The sequence below is a fragment of the Drosophila serrata genome, unplaced genomic scaffold (genome assembly GCF_035046125.1).
Source record: "Drosophila serrata isolate PLE 108 unplaced genomic scaffold, ASM3504612v1 contig_273, whole genome shotgun sequence".
Lineage (NCBI taxonomy): Eukaryota > Metazoa > Arthropoda > Insecta > Diptera > Drosophilidae > Drosophila > Drosophila serrata.
The window spans coordinates 1814116-1834600 of record NW_028257171.1 but is presented as its reverse complement, the minus strand read 5'-3'; the positions used below and the strand labels follow the sequence as shown (position 1 = coordinate 1834600).

The 20485-nt window shown below is 37.0% G+C and overlaps 1 protein-coding gene across 1 annotated transcript; it reads right to left on the bottom strand.

The window, feature by feature from the left end:
- Positions 1-5934: 5934 nt before the first annotated feature.
- LOC147643453 (uncharacterized) lies at positions 5935-14476 on the bottom strand. The gene is given in 4 exon segments (XM_086834754.1): positions 5935-6063; positions 14247-14291; positions 14293-14340; positions 14342-14476. Coding segments are annotated over 4 exon segments (357 nt in total).
- Positions 14477-20485: the final 6009 nt, after the last annotated feature.

Sequence of the window (20485 nt, the reverse complement as noted above, 5' to 3'; positions counted from 1 at the left end):
TTCCTTTTGAGGGGTGTCCAGGGTGTATTTAGGTGGCTATATACTGTGGCATGTAAGTTTTTGGCTTGACTATTATTTTAACAATCACAAAAAAAAAAAACCTGCAAAAATGTACAGAGCACCCTAGTCTGGTGTCCTTAAAGCTGCTGCTTTGCTTATGGCCATCTCATTCTGTTCTCTGTGTGTTTGTGCCACCCCCTCCTAGAAAACCACCCACATCAATGGCAAACGACCTTCGCTGCCAAAATGCACAGTGGCATGGAAAATTAAACTGATGCTGAGGGAGATTTTCCTAGAAAATGGGTAAGGGAAAACATTTATATAAAGGGGAGAGTATATTTTATACTTTTGCATGTACAATTATTAATTGTTTAAGGTCATGAATATCTACCTTTGGTAATAGAAATATTAAAAAAAAAAATTATTCATAATATTTAAATGATTTTAAGGTATTACTTCAGTCTGAAAACAAAAGAAGAATTATTTGTTCCATAAATATCTATCTTTGGTAATATTAATGTTCAAATAAATAATTATTGATAATATTTAAATAATTTTAAGGCATTGCTTCAATCTTAAAACATTTAGAAAAAGGAGATTATATGTCAGAAACAAACAAACAAATTATACAAGACAAGTATTAATTGTTTAAGGTCATGAATAGCTAACTTTGGTAATAAAAAAGTTAAATAAATATTTATTTATAATATGGAAATGACTTTTAGGTATTCCTTCAATCTTAAAACAATCTATAAAAAGGTTTATACATTTTTTTTTATAATATTTATGAAGTTACAGGTATACCTTCCCTAACCCATTCCCACCTGTGGGTTAAAATCCAAAATGAAATGCTTTTCAAATCACAGTTTTCGTCGCTCTTTTCTCCTCCCATAAAATATAGCTTAATTTGTGGTATCTGCTGAGCCAAGCTCTTAGGGATTAATCCCTTAATTTTCGACCACTGTGCCCATGTCTGTGTTGACTGGCTGTCGCGATGGCTCGAAGCTCTAAGCCAAACATTGTGTTGACGGCTTTTAGGCATGTGCGTGGTTCTGTGTGATGGACTGGGGGGATGGTTCTGGGTTCCATTCCAGCCCGGGGTTTGGGTGTGCCAGAGGGGGCTGTAATAACAATGACGATGACGATGGCGAGGACAACGTCGCCTGGCAGAGTTGACAATATGCGCAGAGCCGACGAGCCACCCACCACCCACCACCCTCAAAAAGTTTCACCCAAAGTTTCCCCCTATCCTTGCCACCTTCTGTGTCTCCAACAAGTCGCGTCAGTCTGTCAGTCTTTCCCATCCCCTTTCCTTTCCCTTTCCCCATCTCTAGTCATAAATGTCTTCAGCCGCTTTTCCAGCGCTTTTCACCCCAAACCCATGCTCATATTGCTGGCAATTTTCTATAATCCTTTTTGCCTTTTGCAAACATTTCTACAAGTTGTTCGTTGTTACCCGGTTGTTCGTGTTGTTGTTGTTGTTGTTGTTTTTGTTGCTCTTGGAGTTTTTCCCCATTGTTGGTGTTGCTGGTGAAAGTTTATGAAAAGTGACTGCGTTAGCAGAAAATATTATGCTGCCAGTGGCAATGACTACACACAAAAAGGCAGCAGCCTCAGAAAGGGAGCTCCCACCCACTGAAAGAGGAAAGAGGAAAACTGGAAAAGCAGCCCCTACTCTAGCTCATTCCCTACTGAGTACGATCCCCACTTTTAGCCATAAACTCTTTTTTATTTCATTTTGTATTTATATATATATATATTTATATATATATTCCGTTTTTAAACCTTTTTTTAACTGCAAGCTGGCAAAAGTTTTAACTTTTGGCAGCAGACCCAAAGTTGGCAAAATGTTTAAATCCAACAAGAGCACACAGAGAGAAATAAAGGAAAGACATAAAAATAAGGTTTATAAGTAGGAAAAAAAAGAAAACAAAATATTGTATAAAAATTAAAAGACTGTTGAAAATAATTATAAAACAAGAAAGATTAAAAATAATTCAAGTTGAGTTGCACAAAATAAACTCAAAATCAAATAAATATAGCTAGAATTAGATGCAATATTATCTTTTCCTTTAGAAAAGTATGCGAAGTAGAAGCTATTTAATTATAAAACTTAGTAAATTATAAAATATTTATTATTTTTAAATACTAAGTACTTAATTTTCAACTTAATTCCAGTTTTTTTTCAATAGAAACACACTCAAATACACAAGGCAACAATGTTGTGTGTTGGCTTACAGTGCGTATGCGTGATATACTTGACTCCATCCACATAGAATTTTCCAACCCAAAAACTTGCACAGCTTAAATCAAACTTTTTTTTGGAGAGAGAGAGAGAGAGTTTCGGGGTCCAAAAGGATATGTGTTTGGAATGGGCAACCCAATGAAAAGTCCTTTTAGATCTGCACTTCAACTTTTGGGTCAACGTCTGTTTGCCTATTTGTTTGTCTGTTGCTATCTGCGTTTGTCTGTTCATGTTGTTGTTGGGGTTTCTCTTACCAATCTCGGTGTGTGTGTGTGTGTGTGTGTGTGTGTGTTAGTCCCCCCACTCACCCCCTCTCTCCCTGTCACACTCAATGTCTGCTCGATTTGTTTGTACATTTCCCTCACACACACACACACCACCCACGGAAAATGCTCCTGAAAACTTTTCGAGCTGACCATTGGACATTGTCCTTTGCCATCTCTTTTGCTCTCGGTTCTGGCGACCTTTTTGGTAAATTTTTGCCTTGACTGACTTGTCTGTCCTTCGTCCTTCGTCCTTTTGTCGGTCACCTCGCCTTTTACCCAAGTTGGAAGGAAGCCTTGGCCCCACATTCTATGACTGCTTCTGCTACTACTACTGCCTTTCTCTATTAACTTTTCGTTTTAGCTACTTTTTCTTTTGTCCCTTCTGTCCGTTCGTCCTTTTGTCGTCCTGTCCCCCCTCCCAGTACGTCTGTGACCTGCAGAGACTGATGACCAAAAGGAGAAGGATTCAGGGGGTTTCAGGGGTTCGGCTTGGTTAGGTTTTCCATCTGGGGGGGAAAAGGAAGGGACTTCGGGTCGGTTTGTCGCTCGAGTGTCGCCAGCTGAGGGGCGAAAAATGATTTGTGGATGGTTAACAAGAGGTTGAAACTATTTAGGGGATGAAAGACCCGGCTTGAAGGGCCACTGATGAATAATTGGATGGAGTTAATGCCATTGCTGGCAGAAAAGGGGGGATGTATATTTCCCATTTCTCATTTCTCATTTTCATTTGTGTGTATTAATTATAATAAACATTAGTTTATACATAGCTTTTGCTTATTTGAACTTTTTTTATTAATAATAAGAATAATCTTTCTGGTAGTAATTTAAATATATTTATTTGTGTATTAGTTAATTAAGCCTTGAATTTATTTATAGTTTTTTAAGTGTGTACTTCATCTAGGTTTATAATTTGATATATATTTAAGTGCCACTTCATCTTAAATATCCCGATTTTTTTTGTGGCTTTTGTATTTATAGATTAAAAATAAAAAACTACCATGTTGCAGAGCAATGAAGTGTTAATTAATATATAAATTTCTATGGCACCTGATGTAACTAAGATTTTTTTTGTAGTATTTTTTAAGCTTAATTATAAGATTATACAAATGTTTAATCATATATTTTTGAAGTCACCATAAAGGTGATACTGAAACTTAATATACTGGGTAAGTAACTTTTAATTAATTTATGTAAATCTTTGAAAGCAATAAAGCAAACTAACTTCGAGAAACCAAAGTTTCTATGTTTCTTCAGTTTGCATTTGAATTATAAGATCGTTTCGGACACCAAACGTAGCTAAGCTACAAATATTCGCATTTCTTAATAAATAATTATCGATATTTTTATATGACAATTTTTTCGACATATCGAAAATTAAAAATTGTCATAACTAAGCCAAAAATGCTTAAATTTCAATTCGGAAAGCTGTCTTATGCTAGTTTTTAAAAGGTTTATAAATCTGCATACTCTTTTTAAAATGTAAAAAATTTCAATTTTTTATCACTTTTTTTTTTAATTTTAACCTCTCAAAATTATTTAAAAAATTAAAAAAATTTTTTTCCTTTCAAACAGGCCTAGATCGATTCTCCTGTTGATGCTGATCACGAATATATATGATTTATGGGGTCGGAAATGATTCCTTCACTGAGTTCTAAGATTCTGATTAAAATTATAATACCCTGCAAGGGACTAAAAGTAATACTTATATGCTATCCAATCTATACTATCATGCTAATTTCCCCTGATCTTCTTAGAATAAATCTATTTACCATGTTTATCTCTAGAGGGTTTTTATTCCTCTGCAAAGTAACTATACCATTTCGGATTCAAATTGCTTTTTCCCATTTCCATCGTCAACCATCCCCTTGAGGCAATCATAATCTATCATGTATTTCCCAAAAACAGCGTATTATCATCACCATCTTATGAGGCATAGCCTCCATCCTCCATCTATCCTCCCGTTCATCCTTTGGCCATATTGGCCAGCCTCGTTCTCATTTCGTTTAGACACCACCACTACGACTCGATTATATTCCAAGTTGGCAGATGACAAAACATCGCACCAAAGTCGACAGTCGCCGTCACAGTTTCTGCCGGCTCATCCTTCTCGTCCTTCCGAAAATCCAAGCCAAATAAATACAGCCATCTGCCTGCCCTTTCCCCACACTCTGTGTCGACCATTTTCCACCACCTGATGCCCGTTCCTTGGGCGAAAAACCATAGCAATGCCATAGTCCACGCTCCGAACGGTCCGATGTCCTTAGTCCTTAGTCCGCAAAAGGACATGCTATAATTTCCAGCAACAACAGGCAGTGTGGGGGAAAAGGCAGAGATGCCAAATGAGAGTTAGAGGGAGAGACCGAGAGAAATAAAGAAAACCGACAAAAGTAACCAAAGGAGGGGAAGCAAAAAAAAGCAACAATCCCAGCGGCAGCAGCAACAAACAACTTAGGCCAAGCCATGTCCCTGTGCGACCAAAAAGCTCGCCCATAGTTGTCCTTTGCCAGGCTACTTCACCTCCACCCCTCCTCTAAAGCCAGAGGCATGAAGATACAGAGACAAAAATTTGGGGTGTAATTTTGTAATAGAAAAGAGGGGTTTAAAGAATACTTAACAAAAGGTTTAGATTTTACCTCTTCTTGGAAGAAGATAAGTTTTGTTTGAAAGTCTCATGTAAAAGTTTAAAGTTTAATGTTTTTTTATAATATTTCTCTCAGTGCATCTATCCCTGTATTGGTATGCATGCTCCTGGTATGCCATCACGCAAAATGTTTCACAGCAAAACCCCTCCATCCCCCAACGACCCACCTCTTAATGGGTGGCTTGACAGGGTTTAAGCTCTTTTACGGGGCAGATTGTGTTTCCACAACAGCAATAGCAACAGCTAGAGAGAATCAGGACGAAGGACTAAGGGTCCAAGGTGGAGAATGGAGCTGGCAAAAGTAAACTCGAAAAAGGTTGCATTTGATGGGCGGAAAAAGTTTTTGGGGAGAGAGAGAGCAAGGTGCGGGCAGGAAAAGCTAAAGTGAACTAGTGATGGTTGTAGGATGCATCAATTAAGATGCAAGGATAACTATTTATAAGGCTTTGGATCTAAAAGTATTATTATGACACCTTATGTGGTAAAAATTGTAAGGATTTCACAGGATATTAGGGAACCAATTGAGTATTTCAAAAGCTTTTGCATCAAAGAAGTATTTCCTACACCTTAAATGCCTTAAGGTTATTAAGAATATATATAAAAACATATTAATCTTTATATCCTTTTATCCCAGAATCCTTTTCGTGACACGATTCAATGTCATCACTAAATTCGCCAATGGAAAAGACGTTGGCGGAAAATAAGCTGGCAAAAAACTTGATTCTACTTTGGCGCAAAACTTTCTTAGCTTCGACTTTTGTTAGTTGTAGGCCCCCCGCCCTTCATCCTTCGTCCTTCGTCCTTTCTCCTAGTCCCTGTTCATGCTCCTGGTCCTTATCCTGCTCCCCTTCTCCTCTCTCTACCATCACTTGAACTTCTCCTCCTTTTCTTGCTGTTTTGCTGCTGTGTTGCTTTTGTAAATTGGTAAAAGTTTGAGTTTAATTCAATTCGGAACGGTAGCTGTGAGTGGTAGCTTCCTAAAGGATAACGAAAATGTTGCCACGACGGGTCGGAAAATGTATATATATATATATACGAGTGGGTGTGTGTGTGGGTGTAAGGGATATCACGCGCAAATTGCGGTGCCTGACTGCGAAAAAGGGACGAAAAGTGAAGGGAAAGGACAATGGTTAGGAAAGGCCCCACGTTGGGAGCCATGAAAAGTTAGCATTTCTCTGTAGGAAAAACAAGGGGAAAAACAAGAGGGGGAAAAGCGAGGCATTGGCTTGTTGCTCGGCGCACATGCAACCAACTCTTGGCACGTAGTTGCCCCTAAATGTGACATGTTTATAGGGGCAAGCGAGGGAAGGGAGGGCAAGGGATAACAGTTTGAAAAACAAATGGTTGCAACAACAACTAGGATAATAACAACACCAACAACAATATACAAAACACTTTTTGGAGGGGAACACCCACACCGCCCCCATTTTGTAGCCTGCATTTTATAGATTTTGGGTAGAAACACCACCCAACCACCCACCCATCGTTCCATGGCATTTTATTAGCAATTCCACACCCCTTGGAAAAAGGAAAATCCACAACACCACCCACTCCTCGCACTCAACAGTTTGTTGTGTTTGTTGGCTTTGTTGTCGCTGTGCATTAAGTGTTGCCAACTTTATTTAATGGCATAACAGTTGACTGCCAGTCATTGGCCTCGCACACACACACACACACACACACACACACACACAACACACACAGTCGTGGCTTTTTGGAAAATAACACTGGGAAACCCTTTTCAATGGCACTTACTTAATAGATTAGCTAATTTATGAGGTAACTGGAGCTGGAAGCCAATTGAAAATTCATGAACCATAACTAAGAGTGAAATTAATCAAAGTTAGATTAATTGGAGTGCAAAACAGGTAAAGGATGTTCTGATAAGTAAGAATTTGTTAAAGGATTTGAGATATGTGGATTTTTGAATACTAAATATATCCTGAAAATATTACATTTCGAAGATATATAGTCTTTTCTAACAATACAATGAACATCTCATAAATATCCTTAGATCTCTCGTTTTTCTAATAAATAAATCAAGGCATATTTTTACATTTATTTATACAAATTTCACAGAAAAATGTAAATTCCCTTGCTGATAGAAAGAAAAGTGAAAACAGAGAAATGGAAAAGTTATTACTTTGTGTCTGTCTGTCTCACAATTTTACTAATTCACAGAAAATATATTATTCTGTGGCTTGGTGACATTTTTCCGCTGTATTTCTTATTACATTTTGGGTATTTTTATGTATAAATGTTTGTTTGTTTGTAAGCAGGGCGTAAATTGTCAGAGAGAGAAAAATTGCTGCACATTTTCATTATGTTTTTCTTTTTGCTTTTGCCTTTTGTTTTTTTTTTCGGCTAAGGGATGAAATTTAATTAAGATACTTTGACGTCTCGCAGATACACAAAACAGAAGGCAAACACACCCACACCTACACCCAAAGTAGAGAAACATTTGGTCCTTGGTATAATTCAATTTGTGTATATAATATGTATGTATGTATGTGTGTGTGTGTGGGTGTGGAAAATCATCAATATACAAAGACAGCAGCCAAAGACGTTGACAATGTCATGAACCACCCATCAAACCCCCCTCACATCCCACACACACAGAGAAAGCAGCAACTTTTCCAAAGGAGACTCACTTTCGTTTTTGTCATTTCGATAATTTTCGCCTTGTTGGAGATGCCTTTGGATTTTGCTTTATTTTATGGGGGGAAAATGCCTCGAAAGGAAAGCGCCTTTGCCTTCGGTAAATGTACATATATCCCAATTTTATTAGGGGGAGAAAAGACAAGATTTGTGTGTTTCGGCAATGGCCACTTGTGTATTTCCTGCGATAATGGAATTACTAAACGATATATCTATGCTGATTTGACAAAAGAAAAACTTGAAGCTAATAGAATTTAAGGATGTCTATGAAAAAGTAAATATATTTTAAGAAGAAAAACAGGAAAACAAGGCTTATTAAATATATAATTTAAGACGAATTTGTTAGAATTACGAATATTTAAGTTTATTTCTTATTTATATACCATAAATATATATTATATTATATACTATAAATATATATTTTGTTTATATGTTTTTCTAAGAAATTTGCTAAAAATATTTATACTTTAACTTAAAAATCAATCTTAACTCTGTCAAGCCTGCTTTACATATGCAAATCTTTTAGAAAATTAATTGTAATACCATACAAATTTCTACCATATCAATTTCAGTTAATTTTAAACCAATAAATCACAAAGGTTGGCAACGAAACGAAAAGAAGATGGGGCGGTTTGGAAAAGTCACTCGCATGACGCAATCTGGCAATTATCTGGCTGCCATCCTGAAAGTTTGATGCCCCACCACCCAGGAAAAACCAGGAAAACCCTGGAAGCGGCATCGTTTGTTCTATTGGAAATTTAATTAGGTTTACATCATTTTCGTGCGGATCCTGCCAGATGGGCCACCGCCACGAAAAGAACACACGGGAGGGCGGAACAACAATAAGGCAGCAACAGCAGTTGGTCAAAAACAACTTTCACTTTGGACTTCCCAAGCATTAACTTCTTTTTTGCCGGCAAAATGGAAAACGAAGAACGGAAAATGAGTGGCTGGGAGGGGGAGGGGCCACTCAATTAGAGAGGCGCATCTACAAGTCAAATATTTTGATTGGGCAATGGAACAATAAGAGCATCAGTCGTCGATTAATTAAACTTCCCCTCGATTTTAGTAGTGAGGGAAAATTATAAGAAAAGCAGGCTGTACCAACGAGAGGCAGACAGCAACACCACCACCCAATAAAATATTAATGGTTACAATTATGTGCTACGTGGCAAGGATAACAAAGTTCGCATCCTAACGCAATTACAACACAATCAAAAAACCAGTGGCAGCTGAGCAAGTTCAACCAGAAACACATACAATAATTGTTACACCATAAAAAATGGAAGAGTAATAGTTGCTAAAGGATTTAAGGGAGAAGAAAATTGGATTTCAATACAATATTTTGGGATTGAAATAATAATAAGTAACTCAGGCATATATAAAATATATTTACTTCAGATTTTATTATTTTTTTAATACATAAAGTAACTAATAAACTTTATTAATACCAGGTGCTTTGTTTAATTTGGTTCAGTGAAAAAAATAAAATAGCTAGATTCGGATATTAATTATTATATTAATTTATTAGCAAAGAACTTCCCAAAGAGACCTCAAATAAGATCTTAAATCGGTAAATATATATATATATATATATATATATATACATATATATATATGTATATATATAAATAAATATATTGGAAAATAAGTAAAACTAATCCTGTTTTGGCATTATCTTGGTAAGTTCAAATTTATTAGATTAATATTAATATCATATTAATATTAATAAATCTAATATTAGATAGTTTAATCAAATAATTGCATTTACAAAATTATTAAATCATATTTTTTTCAATTTTTTGAACGATTTTTATTTTGAAAAATATTAAAAATAAGATTGGTTTTATAAAGAACATGGCTATATCTATTTTTCTTTTGATTTTAACCAAGAATATGTACTTTTTATAGCGTCTAAAATTGCTCCTTCTCATTAAACACATAAAAACGTGAATAAATATATTAAATTTAAAAAAATATATACTTTAATTAATAATTTTAGTTTTTGTTTCAGTGTAAAATAAATGCTCGGCATGGTTGAAATAATTCAATGAACACACACACACACAGGACGAACCACGAACGAACATTCGTTCGCAACCCAAACAAGTGGGGTTGGATCGCCTGGAGATCCCGTTCCAGAACCGAGAAGTGGATTTTCACCCCCCCACTCCAAACACCACCCACACCCCACCCCACCTTAACCCCCCACATTGCGCTAAATAATTCGTAATGTATCTAACCTCGAAAACCTAATCAAGTCCAGTTAAGCAAATGTGTGCACAACAAGGCTTGGGGTCCTGCAATTACCAGCACACCGCGTCAGTGACAGGACTATGGCTTTGGGACCATGCTCCAGGTCCTGCTCCTGTATATCGGTCCGATGATTTCCCCCTTTCGCTGAAATCCCGGCTCAGGCCGGTCCGAAGCCGCACAGAACGTCACACACGAACGCAACACGCTGCCGATGGAACAGGCGCCCAGAAGTCATAGAAAGCAAATTTTTGGGATCCAATTTCGAGTCCGGCTGCACTCCCATGGCATTCCCACATGCGCAATGGCACGTGAAACCCTGTATCTATATATATATATATCTTTATATATATGTTTATAGATGCTTATGTAGCAAAGTGGCATTGTGTCCGTGCGAACCAAGTCGAACAATCGAACCGAGGCAAAGACCGAGGAGTACCGAACTGCGACGAACCCAAACGAACGAAAACACCACCCAACGGGTGAGGGCGCCCAGTTCGATGGTTTTATGGGAGCTAGGGTATTAGTATTGGAAGAAAGGGGTATGCTCGAATTTAGGTATGTCTAAAATAAATTATAGTTAAGTAAACAAAAGAGATATATAGTTGAAAACAAGTAAGATAAATGCTAGTTTGTTAAGGTTTTCTTTCAAATTAAAAATTGTTTTTTTTAAAACATTCTAGATTTTTAGGTGAATTTAATATTAAATGTAGGAACAGTATTAATTTTAATTTTTATAGTTTTAATATTATTTAAGTATCCACCCAAAGGTGAGGGCGTCAACATTGATGGCTTTATGGAGGTTAGGGTTATTGATATAATGAATAAACAAATTCTAGCCTTTTAGGTTAATTTAATATTGAATGTAGAAACAGTACTAATTCTAATTTTTATAGTTTTAAAATTATTTAGGTAATCACCCAACGGTGAGGGAGTTAACATCGATGGTTTTATGGAGGTTAAGGTATATGTATTGATATAATGAAGGGGTATACTCGAATTGCTATATATATTATATAAATTATGGTACATTTTAGAAGAAAACTATTAAGTTAAAAACAAATTAAATTAATTGTAGCTTGTTGTTAATTTTTTGTAATACGAATTCCTATTTAAAATATATTCGGCTTTAAAAGTTTGAAGTTTTTAAAGAAATTATATAGTAAATTAAGGGACAATATCAATTATTTTTCCCGTAGCTTTAAAAGTTGGAGTTATTTAGGGAATTTAAATATTAAGTTTTGGGACAAAACTAATTATTATGCTTTTTTTTATTATTTAATTAAGGTTTAGTATGTTATTTTTAAACTCAACTTTCGAAAAAGCCTTAGAGGGAATTCGTCAAAAACCTTAACTCCCCTCGAAATGCACCGTTCGCCTTGCGTGCTTTGCTCCCGTCGTTGCCTGCAGTTGCCTGCCTCTGGAAATTATTCAGCTGGCAATTTACCACCACCTCACCCTCCGACTCACCACCCACCACCACCCACTCTGCCCCCTGCCTGGAACCTCAACGGTAGAAAAGCAAGCGACGAGCGGAAAATTCACTTTTCGCCATCGCTGCGCACTTGTGCCGAAAGTCAGTCGGGCACGTCCGCCCTCCGTCAGGTCCACGGGTCAGTTGTCAGCTGTAGCTTTTGGGTGGGCGGAAAAGTCAACCCCTCCCCTCCCCCTTGTGCGCCAGTGGGTGGCGCTCTCCCTCTCTCTCTCTCTCTGTGTCTCTCATTTGCTCGCTCATTCGATTTAATCGTTTAGTGCGCCCTTTTGCGCCTTATCAACGTTTCATTTAATTTAGCCCGAAACCTTTTCTTTTTTCGGTTTGCAATTCGTTGAGTGGGAGGCGGTAGCTAGTCCTGGATTGAGTTACGGATTTCGATTTGGATTCAGGATACCGGATTCAGGATTCCGTTCTCCGCTGGATAACCCTCCCGCCGAGTTGCGGTTGATTAGGTGTTATCGTTATGATTAGTGGTCGCTCGAGTGGCAACTCCTTTCGTACCGGGAATCTGCGGTTGCCGCTTTGCGACCCTTTTTGGTTGTTGTGGGTTAAGCAAAAGGCATTGACCAGGGGGGAGTGGGAGTGTGGGGGTGTGGGGGGCGGAACGTTATTTGCGGTATGTGGGCGGCGTGCGAAAGTGCGGACAAGCGAATGATTAGTTAGAAAGCAATTGGGGAGGATAAACATCTCAATAAATTGATTGTAAACTACAAAAGACTCAAGAGTTTTGTAACCACAATTTAACTTCACTCGAGGTTAACAAATGCTTTAAAACATTTAAGGGGTTAACAAGGGATTTATGTAGTGTAAATGGGGTTAATTAGTGGAAGTTTTTGTTAGTTTGAAGCTGAAATACTTAGAAATATTTTTAGGTTTGTATTTAAAAACATTATGCAAAAGATAATACAATTATTACGGTATGAAAATATGTTTTGAAATAAAAACAAACAAAATATTCTAAGATTTAAAAATAAAATAAAAATTTCAAGGGTATCATAATGACATTCAGAAGCAGTAAAGGAATCATTTCCGACCCTATAAAGCATATATATTCTTGATCAGCATCAACAGCTGAATCGATCTAGCTATGTCCGACTAAAAAAATTTTTTTTTTTTAATTTGAAAATTTTTAAAGGCGTTTTTTCATTAAAATAGTGAACAATTTTGACAAAAAATTTAATTTACTAAAAACTGAGTATGCAGATTTGTTAACCTTAAAAAAACTTGAACAGAAAAGCTTTCCGAATTGAAATGAATACATTTTTGGCTTAGTTATGAGATTTCAAAAACATTAATTTACCTAAAAAAATTAGCATATAAAATTATGTATTTAATATTTTTCTGATATTGTTTAACAGCGTCTCCTTTCATATTTTTTATTATAATAAAACATATTTTCAAGTCTTCTTATAATCTCCTTTCAAAAAACCTTTTCCAACCACTTAACTTTATTTATTTTAATCTAAAATAAACAATTCCAGAAGCTCATCTAAATTCACAGTTAGTTAGTGTAACCTGATTTAGCAATTTTTCGTATTTCCCGCTCCCTTGTTTAGTATGTTTGCACGTTTTTTTATTCCTTTCAGCTTGCACTTTTTCTCTCACTCTCTCCTCAAATATTGCTCATACGCCGTGTGTTTCGTTGGGAGGAAACAAAAAAAAAACGCGACGTGTATTGTGGAAAATTGGGAAAGGGAAACCGTGGGTATCCTTGTCCCACAGTAGCGGGGATTTATTAATATTTTTTCAGCGTTGCTGCACCTTCTCCATTTCCATTTCCCCCAAACTTCTCTTTTTTCCATTGCTTTTTTTGTAATATTTTTTGTTGCATACATTTTGTAATTTCTTTGTGGAACTCTGTTTCCTCTCTCACTCTGCACTCTTCGTGTCTCGGTATCCTTGCTATCCTTGGCGCTTTTATTCATTCATTTATTTGCGCTTTTCTACATTTCTTTATTTTTTTTTTCTTTGAGCGCTTCCCCCTCGCTCCTGTACTCAATTTCTTTGGTAACTTTCCTTCACGACTTTTCTTATATATTTTTTGTAATAATACCCAAGCTCGGGGTATGGGAATTTCAATCGAATAGTGAAGGGGTAAATTGTGGTTTTGAATACTCTAAAATATAGTTTTTTAAATCTGATTTTATGAGATTATAAATATATGTAAATATTTTTAATAGGGTAAATGATATAGAACTAAAATATTGTATTCAGCTTCATATCTGTAATATAAGATATCATTTTGTAATCATAAAATATTATATATATATATATATTTGTTGTACATTTACTTATCTATTTATTTTAATATTTATTCCCTGTAGAAATTTCCCTCAGCAAATAAGAGCATTTCCTTCTTCGTTTACATTTATTATTCCGACACTTCTGTTCGTTTCTTTTTTTCAGCTTTCTTCTGCGTCCTTTTTCCAGGATTCTTTTAGCTTTCTTTTGCATTTTCTTTTCTCATTTTTTTCCTCTGAACAAAGTTGCCGCTTTATTGTTTCGATTTAAGTTACTTTGTATGCTGTCAACGTTGGGTAAGATGGTTATATAGCGAGTGTCGAGGAGGAGGTCCTGCCGAAGGAGGGTTCACTTTGGGTTTGGGTTTGCTGTGGGGTTTTTTTGCGAGGGGGGTTTTCTCCGAGTTGGTGCTTGTGGGTGGGCGGTTGGCTGATTCCTTGGTCCGACCGAAATCGCTTGGGAGCCGCTTTGGGTTTCATTGTTGCCTGGTTTTTATTTCATGGCAAGGAAATAGGGAGTGAAAGGACTCCCTCTCCCTGTGGCTGGTGTGTACTTTGATTTGTCGGGCCCCGCAAAAAAAATTTCGTTTCGGTGCCCTGGCTTCCAGTTTTATGCTCGTTTAATGGCTGCGAATTTACTCGCTTTATGCGTCTTCGATAAGCATTTATTAGCGCCATGAAAAAAGAGGGGGAGGATACCATAAAATCAGGCCTAGGGTTGGGGTATTGGGTAGGTAATGGTTACGGTATTGGCTCACTTTTTTTTCACTGGGCGGCCGATGGGGCGTATGATTTATTTTATGTTATTCATTTATTTTTTATGCCTTGTCTTTCCATGAGATGGGGGGGGGGGGAGAGGGGCTTGTCTCCTGGGCATTTTGTTGATATCCTGCAAATCCTTTTTGGAACATATGCTGACAGTTTTTTTTTTTTTTTTTGTTGGCCTTTGGGAAATCTTACAATGATATATTATAGGGAATTAGTTAAAACTTGTGGGTTGAGCAGAGGGAATAGAAAACAATCATATTTTGTATTGTTATTATTATAACTTGAATTTAGATTATATTTATGATAATTATAACACTTTGTTTTTAAAGTTTTCTTTGGTTTTTCCTTATAATTGTAATATATTCTTAGTTTTGTTTGAAACTAGCTACAGTTGTTAAATTTATAATAATAAGAACTCTTTGTTTTTATAGTTTTCTTTTGATTTACTTATCTTCTTACAGCATTTTCTTATTTTTTTGGTAGAAAATAGCTTCCGTTGTAAAATTTTTGATAAATATTACAATTTGTTTTAATAATTTTCTATGATTTATCTATGTATTTGTAGTATTTTCTTGATTGTTTCTTAGAAAACATCTTTCGCTTTCAAATATATGACAATTAAAGCACTTTGTTTTTATAGTTTTCTTTTGATTTACTTATCTTCTTATAGTTTATCCATATTTTTTTGTTAGAAACCATCTTCCGCTTTAAATTGGTTTCCCATCCATTTTTCCAGCTCTTCATCTGCGTTTTCCCGTTCCCTTTCCCCATTTTTTTTATCCTTGTCACTGCCGCAGCATCCTCTTTTCCATGGCCATCAACGGCAGCCAGTCCCCCCAGTTCCCTTTTTATTTTTTCTGATCTCCACCCATGGCCACTTTTGGCTATTCCCACCCATTATGGCTACCAACTCAACCCACGCCTTGGGTATATTGCAATTTTTGCTGCTGCTGCTGCTGTTGCCCATAAAACTTTTCCACAATTTTTCCTCTTCGGTTTGGGTTTCCTTTTTTTTTGCTGCTGCTGCTGCTTCCTTGCAAATGCCACGCCTCCTTCTGGGGGGAGTGGGATAGCAACAACAAGGACAACATTTACTTGTCTGCTTAACTGCAAAGACAAACCTTCCCCCACTCTCCCTGGGTTTTCCTCCTTCTCCCTTAGAAAGCTGCTTTGCCTGTCATCTAAAATTCATTTTTATACTTGTATTTTCTCTTTCTCTCTGTCCCTTTTTTATTATTATTTTTTCTTATTTTTTGTGTGTGTGTGTTTTTTTGCTGCTTTTTTTTATTTCAGTTCGTTTTTGCCATTTTCTTTTCTTGAGCCATTTTTATTATTTTTGTCATAAGCTTGCTCTGCATGTGTGTGTGTGTGTCAGTGTGCGGATGTGTTTGTGTGAGTGGCGGCTTCTTTATATATTTTTCATTGTGCCACACTGGCGCACATCCTGCCATTTCCTCTGCCGCTTTTCCTCTCCTCCTCTCCCTCCTCACCCTGAGAGCCACCGTTTCATCCAAAACTCACAGAAGTCAAATACGTTTTAATATCTTTTCTCTCTTGACATTTTCACTACAGTTATGTTGCCATTTTTCCTCTGCTCTTGTGTGAGTGCACTGGGAAAATTATTAGTCAGGGAAAACTGTATTTAATTTTGGGAAAATATTTACTTAAACTTTATATAAGATCAAATGATTAAGTAAAGTTTAAAGGTGTTTAAATAGAGTAAGGCTTTGAATATAAATAAATATAATAGCTTTACAAATCCTAAAATGGTTTTTAAGAAATCAAATAATTGTCTTTAAATGGAAATTATTTAATTTTTTAATGCAAATCCTTCTCAGGATATTAATTTATAGTTCTTAAATATTTTCCCCCTACTTTTTTCTCTCTCTGCATCGGTTTGAGCTCGTGTGTGCCAGGATATATGTCTCTTAGGCGCTTGTTAAGTGTATGTGTGTGAGTTTTCCTCGGCTTCTATAGCTCACAGCTTCACGTAGTCGAAAGTCGCGCCAAGTTTTTCTTATTTTCCTGTTTTTTTTTTTTACTTCTTCGCTTTTCTCGCATCTGTGTGAAAGTATGTCGCTTTGTGTGTATGAGTTTATCATGGAAAAACGCATCCTTCGCTTGCTGACTATAATGTTCCATCGTTCGTTGGTTGTGTGCGGGTGGTGTTGTGCATGTGTGTGTGTGTGTGTGTGAGTGGGGGCAGCATAATGCCTTCTGCCACCGTTTCGAACCCACTCTGCAACGTCCTTCGTCCTTTGCCGGCTGTTGCAGGCTGCTGTCATTGTAGGAGCCAACATGTTCGCTCTCTCTTGGCTTGTGGCGCTCACCCCTTGCCTGGGAAAACCCCAATCCTCAGTTTTTCCGATCTCCCCACACTCTTTCACATTTTCTTCTCCATTTCGATGCAAGCGTAACATTTTGCGCCACAATTTTCCTTCGCTTTTTTTTTTTTTGCTTAGTTGTCTTTTACGCTGGCAAAGGGGAGCTCTTTCTTACCCTAACTTAAAGGATCTTGGGAAATTGGTATATATAAAGGATAATCTTAAGCTTTATGATATGAATGTGATTTTTAAATATTTTTATGAAATTCCTATTTTTATAATAACATTGTTAAAATATATTGAATATGAAATTTTTATTTATCAATTATATTTAACCTTTAAAAAATTATATATTTCTTTAAGATTAAACCCTTTCTATAATTTTCCTTGATATTTTTATAATGTTTTCTCATTTAAATTATCAAATCTTTTTTATATGGGATCAATATAAGATCCTCCTTAAAATAAAGACTTAATCACATTAGTAAGAGCATCCTAGTATATCCTTTCTCCTTAGCTCTTTGCATACCTATTTCGTGTCCTTCTTCTGAATTTCCACTCCTTTCACTCCTCCCACTACTAGCTACTCCTGCCGTATCCTTTTGCATCTCACTTTGTCCCTGTCCCTGGATGGCATGCAATTTTTTCCTCCATCTGTGGAGCTTTTAAAAATATATTTTTCCTGAATATTCCCATTCGCGAAAAACACACGGAAAGTTAAACAAACTAAGGAATTTACTTATGTACCACAGGATATATATATATATATATAAAAGATATATAAATATATGTACAACCAGGGTCTAGTCTATGAAATGGTCAACCATTTGCAGAACGTGTAAACATTATGCAAACATTGTGCTGTACACATTCAGACAGAGAACATTCCCAATTACAATCCCCAATTACCATCACCTGACTGCATAATTAAATACAAAATGATTTTCCTTTTAATCTGCGGATGGTGAACATCACAGGAGGGGAAAACACACCACCCCCACAAACAAAATACAAAAAGAAACGAAATAAAAACCCCCAAACAACCGCAAATAAATAATTAAAAAGGAAAATTCCGCAAATGCAAAAAGGTCAGCGCATAAAAATTACAAAAATCGAATATTAAATTACCAACAAAAATGGGAAAGCACAAACACACACACAGACACAGAGGAAAAGCTGGAAAAGCTGACGTCGACGTTGACTGCGCTGCTGGCGCTTGCTCGACTTAACCCAACTTAACTACTTGACAGCAAATTTTGTAAAATGTAATTAACCAGCGCCAGGCTACAGCCCAGTGAAAATGGAAAATGCCAAACAAAAAGAAAAGCAGAAGGAGGAGGAAAACCGTAGCGAGGCGAGGCAGAGAAAATGGGGCCAGAGACGAAGGAAGGCAGAAATAAAAGCCAAACGAAATGGGGAAAATCAACAAAACTCGTTGACATAATTTTCAAGCATCCCAGAGTGTGAGAGAAGGGGGAGGAGATATGGCACAAAACACACACACACATACAAAAAGAGGGGTGAAAATGGGGAAAAGTATAAGTGTATGAGAGTGTGTATTTATCCTGACTTTTATGGCAATTGCTTGCTGTCCAGTTCTGAGCGCCCAGTTGAAAGAGCTGGACTAGGAGATACCCGATACCCGTTGAACTCCACAAAAACCACCAAGAAATTACAGAAGCCCAGGGGAAAAATAAGTTAACAGCGAGCTAACAGTTAAATATAAATATACAAGTTTAGATTAAGTGGGAAGAGTTGTACAAGTAATGTTAAAGGTCCTCATAAAGATATAAATAAATAAGGTAGGGAAAGGTAATATAGATGACTTGGTAGTTGGGAATTATAGTGAAATTTTAAAAGAATAACTTGTAGATTCTATTATTTAATTCTACTCTTAATAAGTTAGTTCATCCTTTTATTTTCTCTTCCTTTATTAATTACTTAAAATAATACCTATACCCTCATAACTTTTAGGTATCCTCCTTATAACTCTCCCTATAAATTAAAACCACTTCACCATAACCACTATTTGCCCTCATATCATTACCAAATAGTATATATGCCTGTACATTTTTCCAGGGGGTTTCGGTTGGTTTTTTGGGTTTCCAACCATTTGTTGAACCTTTTTTGGCCTTTTATTCGTGTTCTGTTTGCTCGGCCACAAAATTTGCGCCTCATTTTCACAGTGCCACTCACACACACAAAACAAGCGAGACGGACGAAGGACAAATACCATCTCTCTCTCTCTCTCTCTCTCTCTGGATATACCCATCTCTGTCCAAAGGGGTTGTGGCTCTCTTTCGCTCTATCCGCACGTGGCTGTCAGGAAACATGCTAAGCAGCGGCTTCCACATGCTGAAAGTCATTTTGATGGCCCAACAAATTCATTCACTCCAACCCATGCCACATCACCATCACCATCGTCATCCATCCATTCATCCATCCCTCTTCACCTCTGGAGGGGGGAGGGGGGGGGACACCACCTTTCTCCGGTTACAAAACCACCCAAAGGGACCCCAGAGGCCTTCAACCCTCCAGGCCACACTTGGCCCACCTCAATTCAATTTAACTTTCAACTTTAGCTCTCGTTGTGCCTCTCACTCGCTCTCGTTTGTACTTTCTCTTTGCCTCTCTCTCCCTTCATTTCTCTCTCTTACTTTCTCCCTCTCTCTCTCTCTCTCGACTAGTGTTAAGCGCATTTTCCATTAGGAGGATTTTCCTCACTCGGTTTGCCTGCTGGAAATGCTGGGCGCCCAGTCAACTCCCGCGTTTGTCGAACGCAACCAACGAGCGAACGAACCGAAACAACCAACTGAACAACGAACAGATGTTCGAGCGAGTGCGACGAAGCAACAGCGAGTGAGACGAAGCGTCCGTCGAACGATTGTGAATTGTGTGATTGAGGTTTGGGTTCGGGTTAGAGTTCGGGTTGGGGTTAGGGTTCGGGTTCGGGTTCGGGTTTGCTTTAGTTGAAAGTTACACTGAGGAAAAGTAAACGAATTTCGATATAAATACAACTAATATGATTAACTTGTTGAAAAAGATATTTATTTTAGTTTCAGAAATTTGTCTTAGTGTAAAAAACCCAAGTGGGTGGCATTCTCTCGCTACTGATTGTTACTGTTGTTGGCAAACGACTGTGCTTTTATCGTTTATTTGTGTCTGAACCTTAAGGGTTTGGGGGGGGGCGAGTGAGTATAAAAGGGGTTGGGGTTGAGTTGTTGGAACGAGTGAGGCGGCGGTGTGTTCGCGGAATGTGCTTGAGAGCAAGTGGCCGTGCCGAGCACCTCGGCACAAAAGAGGATGCCAAGGAAATCGTTTAGCGGATAAAGTCCTTTTTTTTGGGGGTGGACCACGAGAAGGCTAAAAAAAAATCAAGTAAAGCCAGAACAAGAAGCTAAAAACTTGGCTTTTACCAAGCCAAAATAACAGGGGAACAGGAGACTCCTATAGATTTATAAAATCTAATATAAAAGGGAATATATTTAATTAGATTATTCTTAGAAAATAATATATGGTAGGGTTAAATTTATAAGATTTAAGATTAAATTACTCTAGCTACTCAGGTAACCTTTCCCCTAAGAACCTTCTCTGA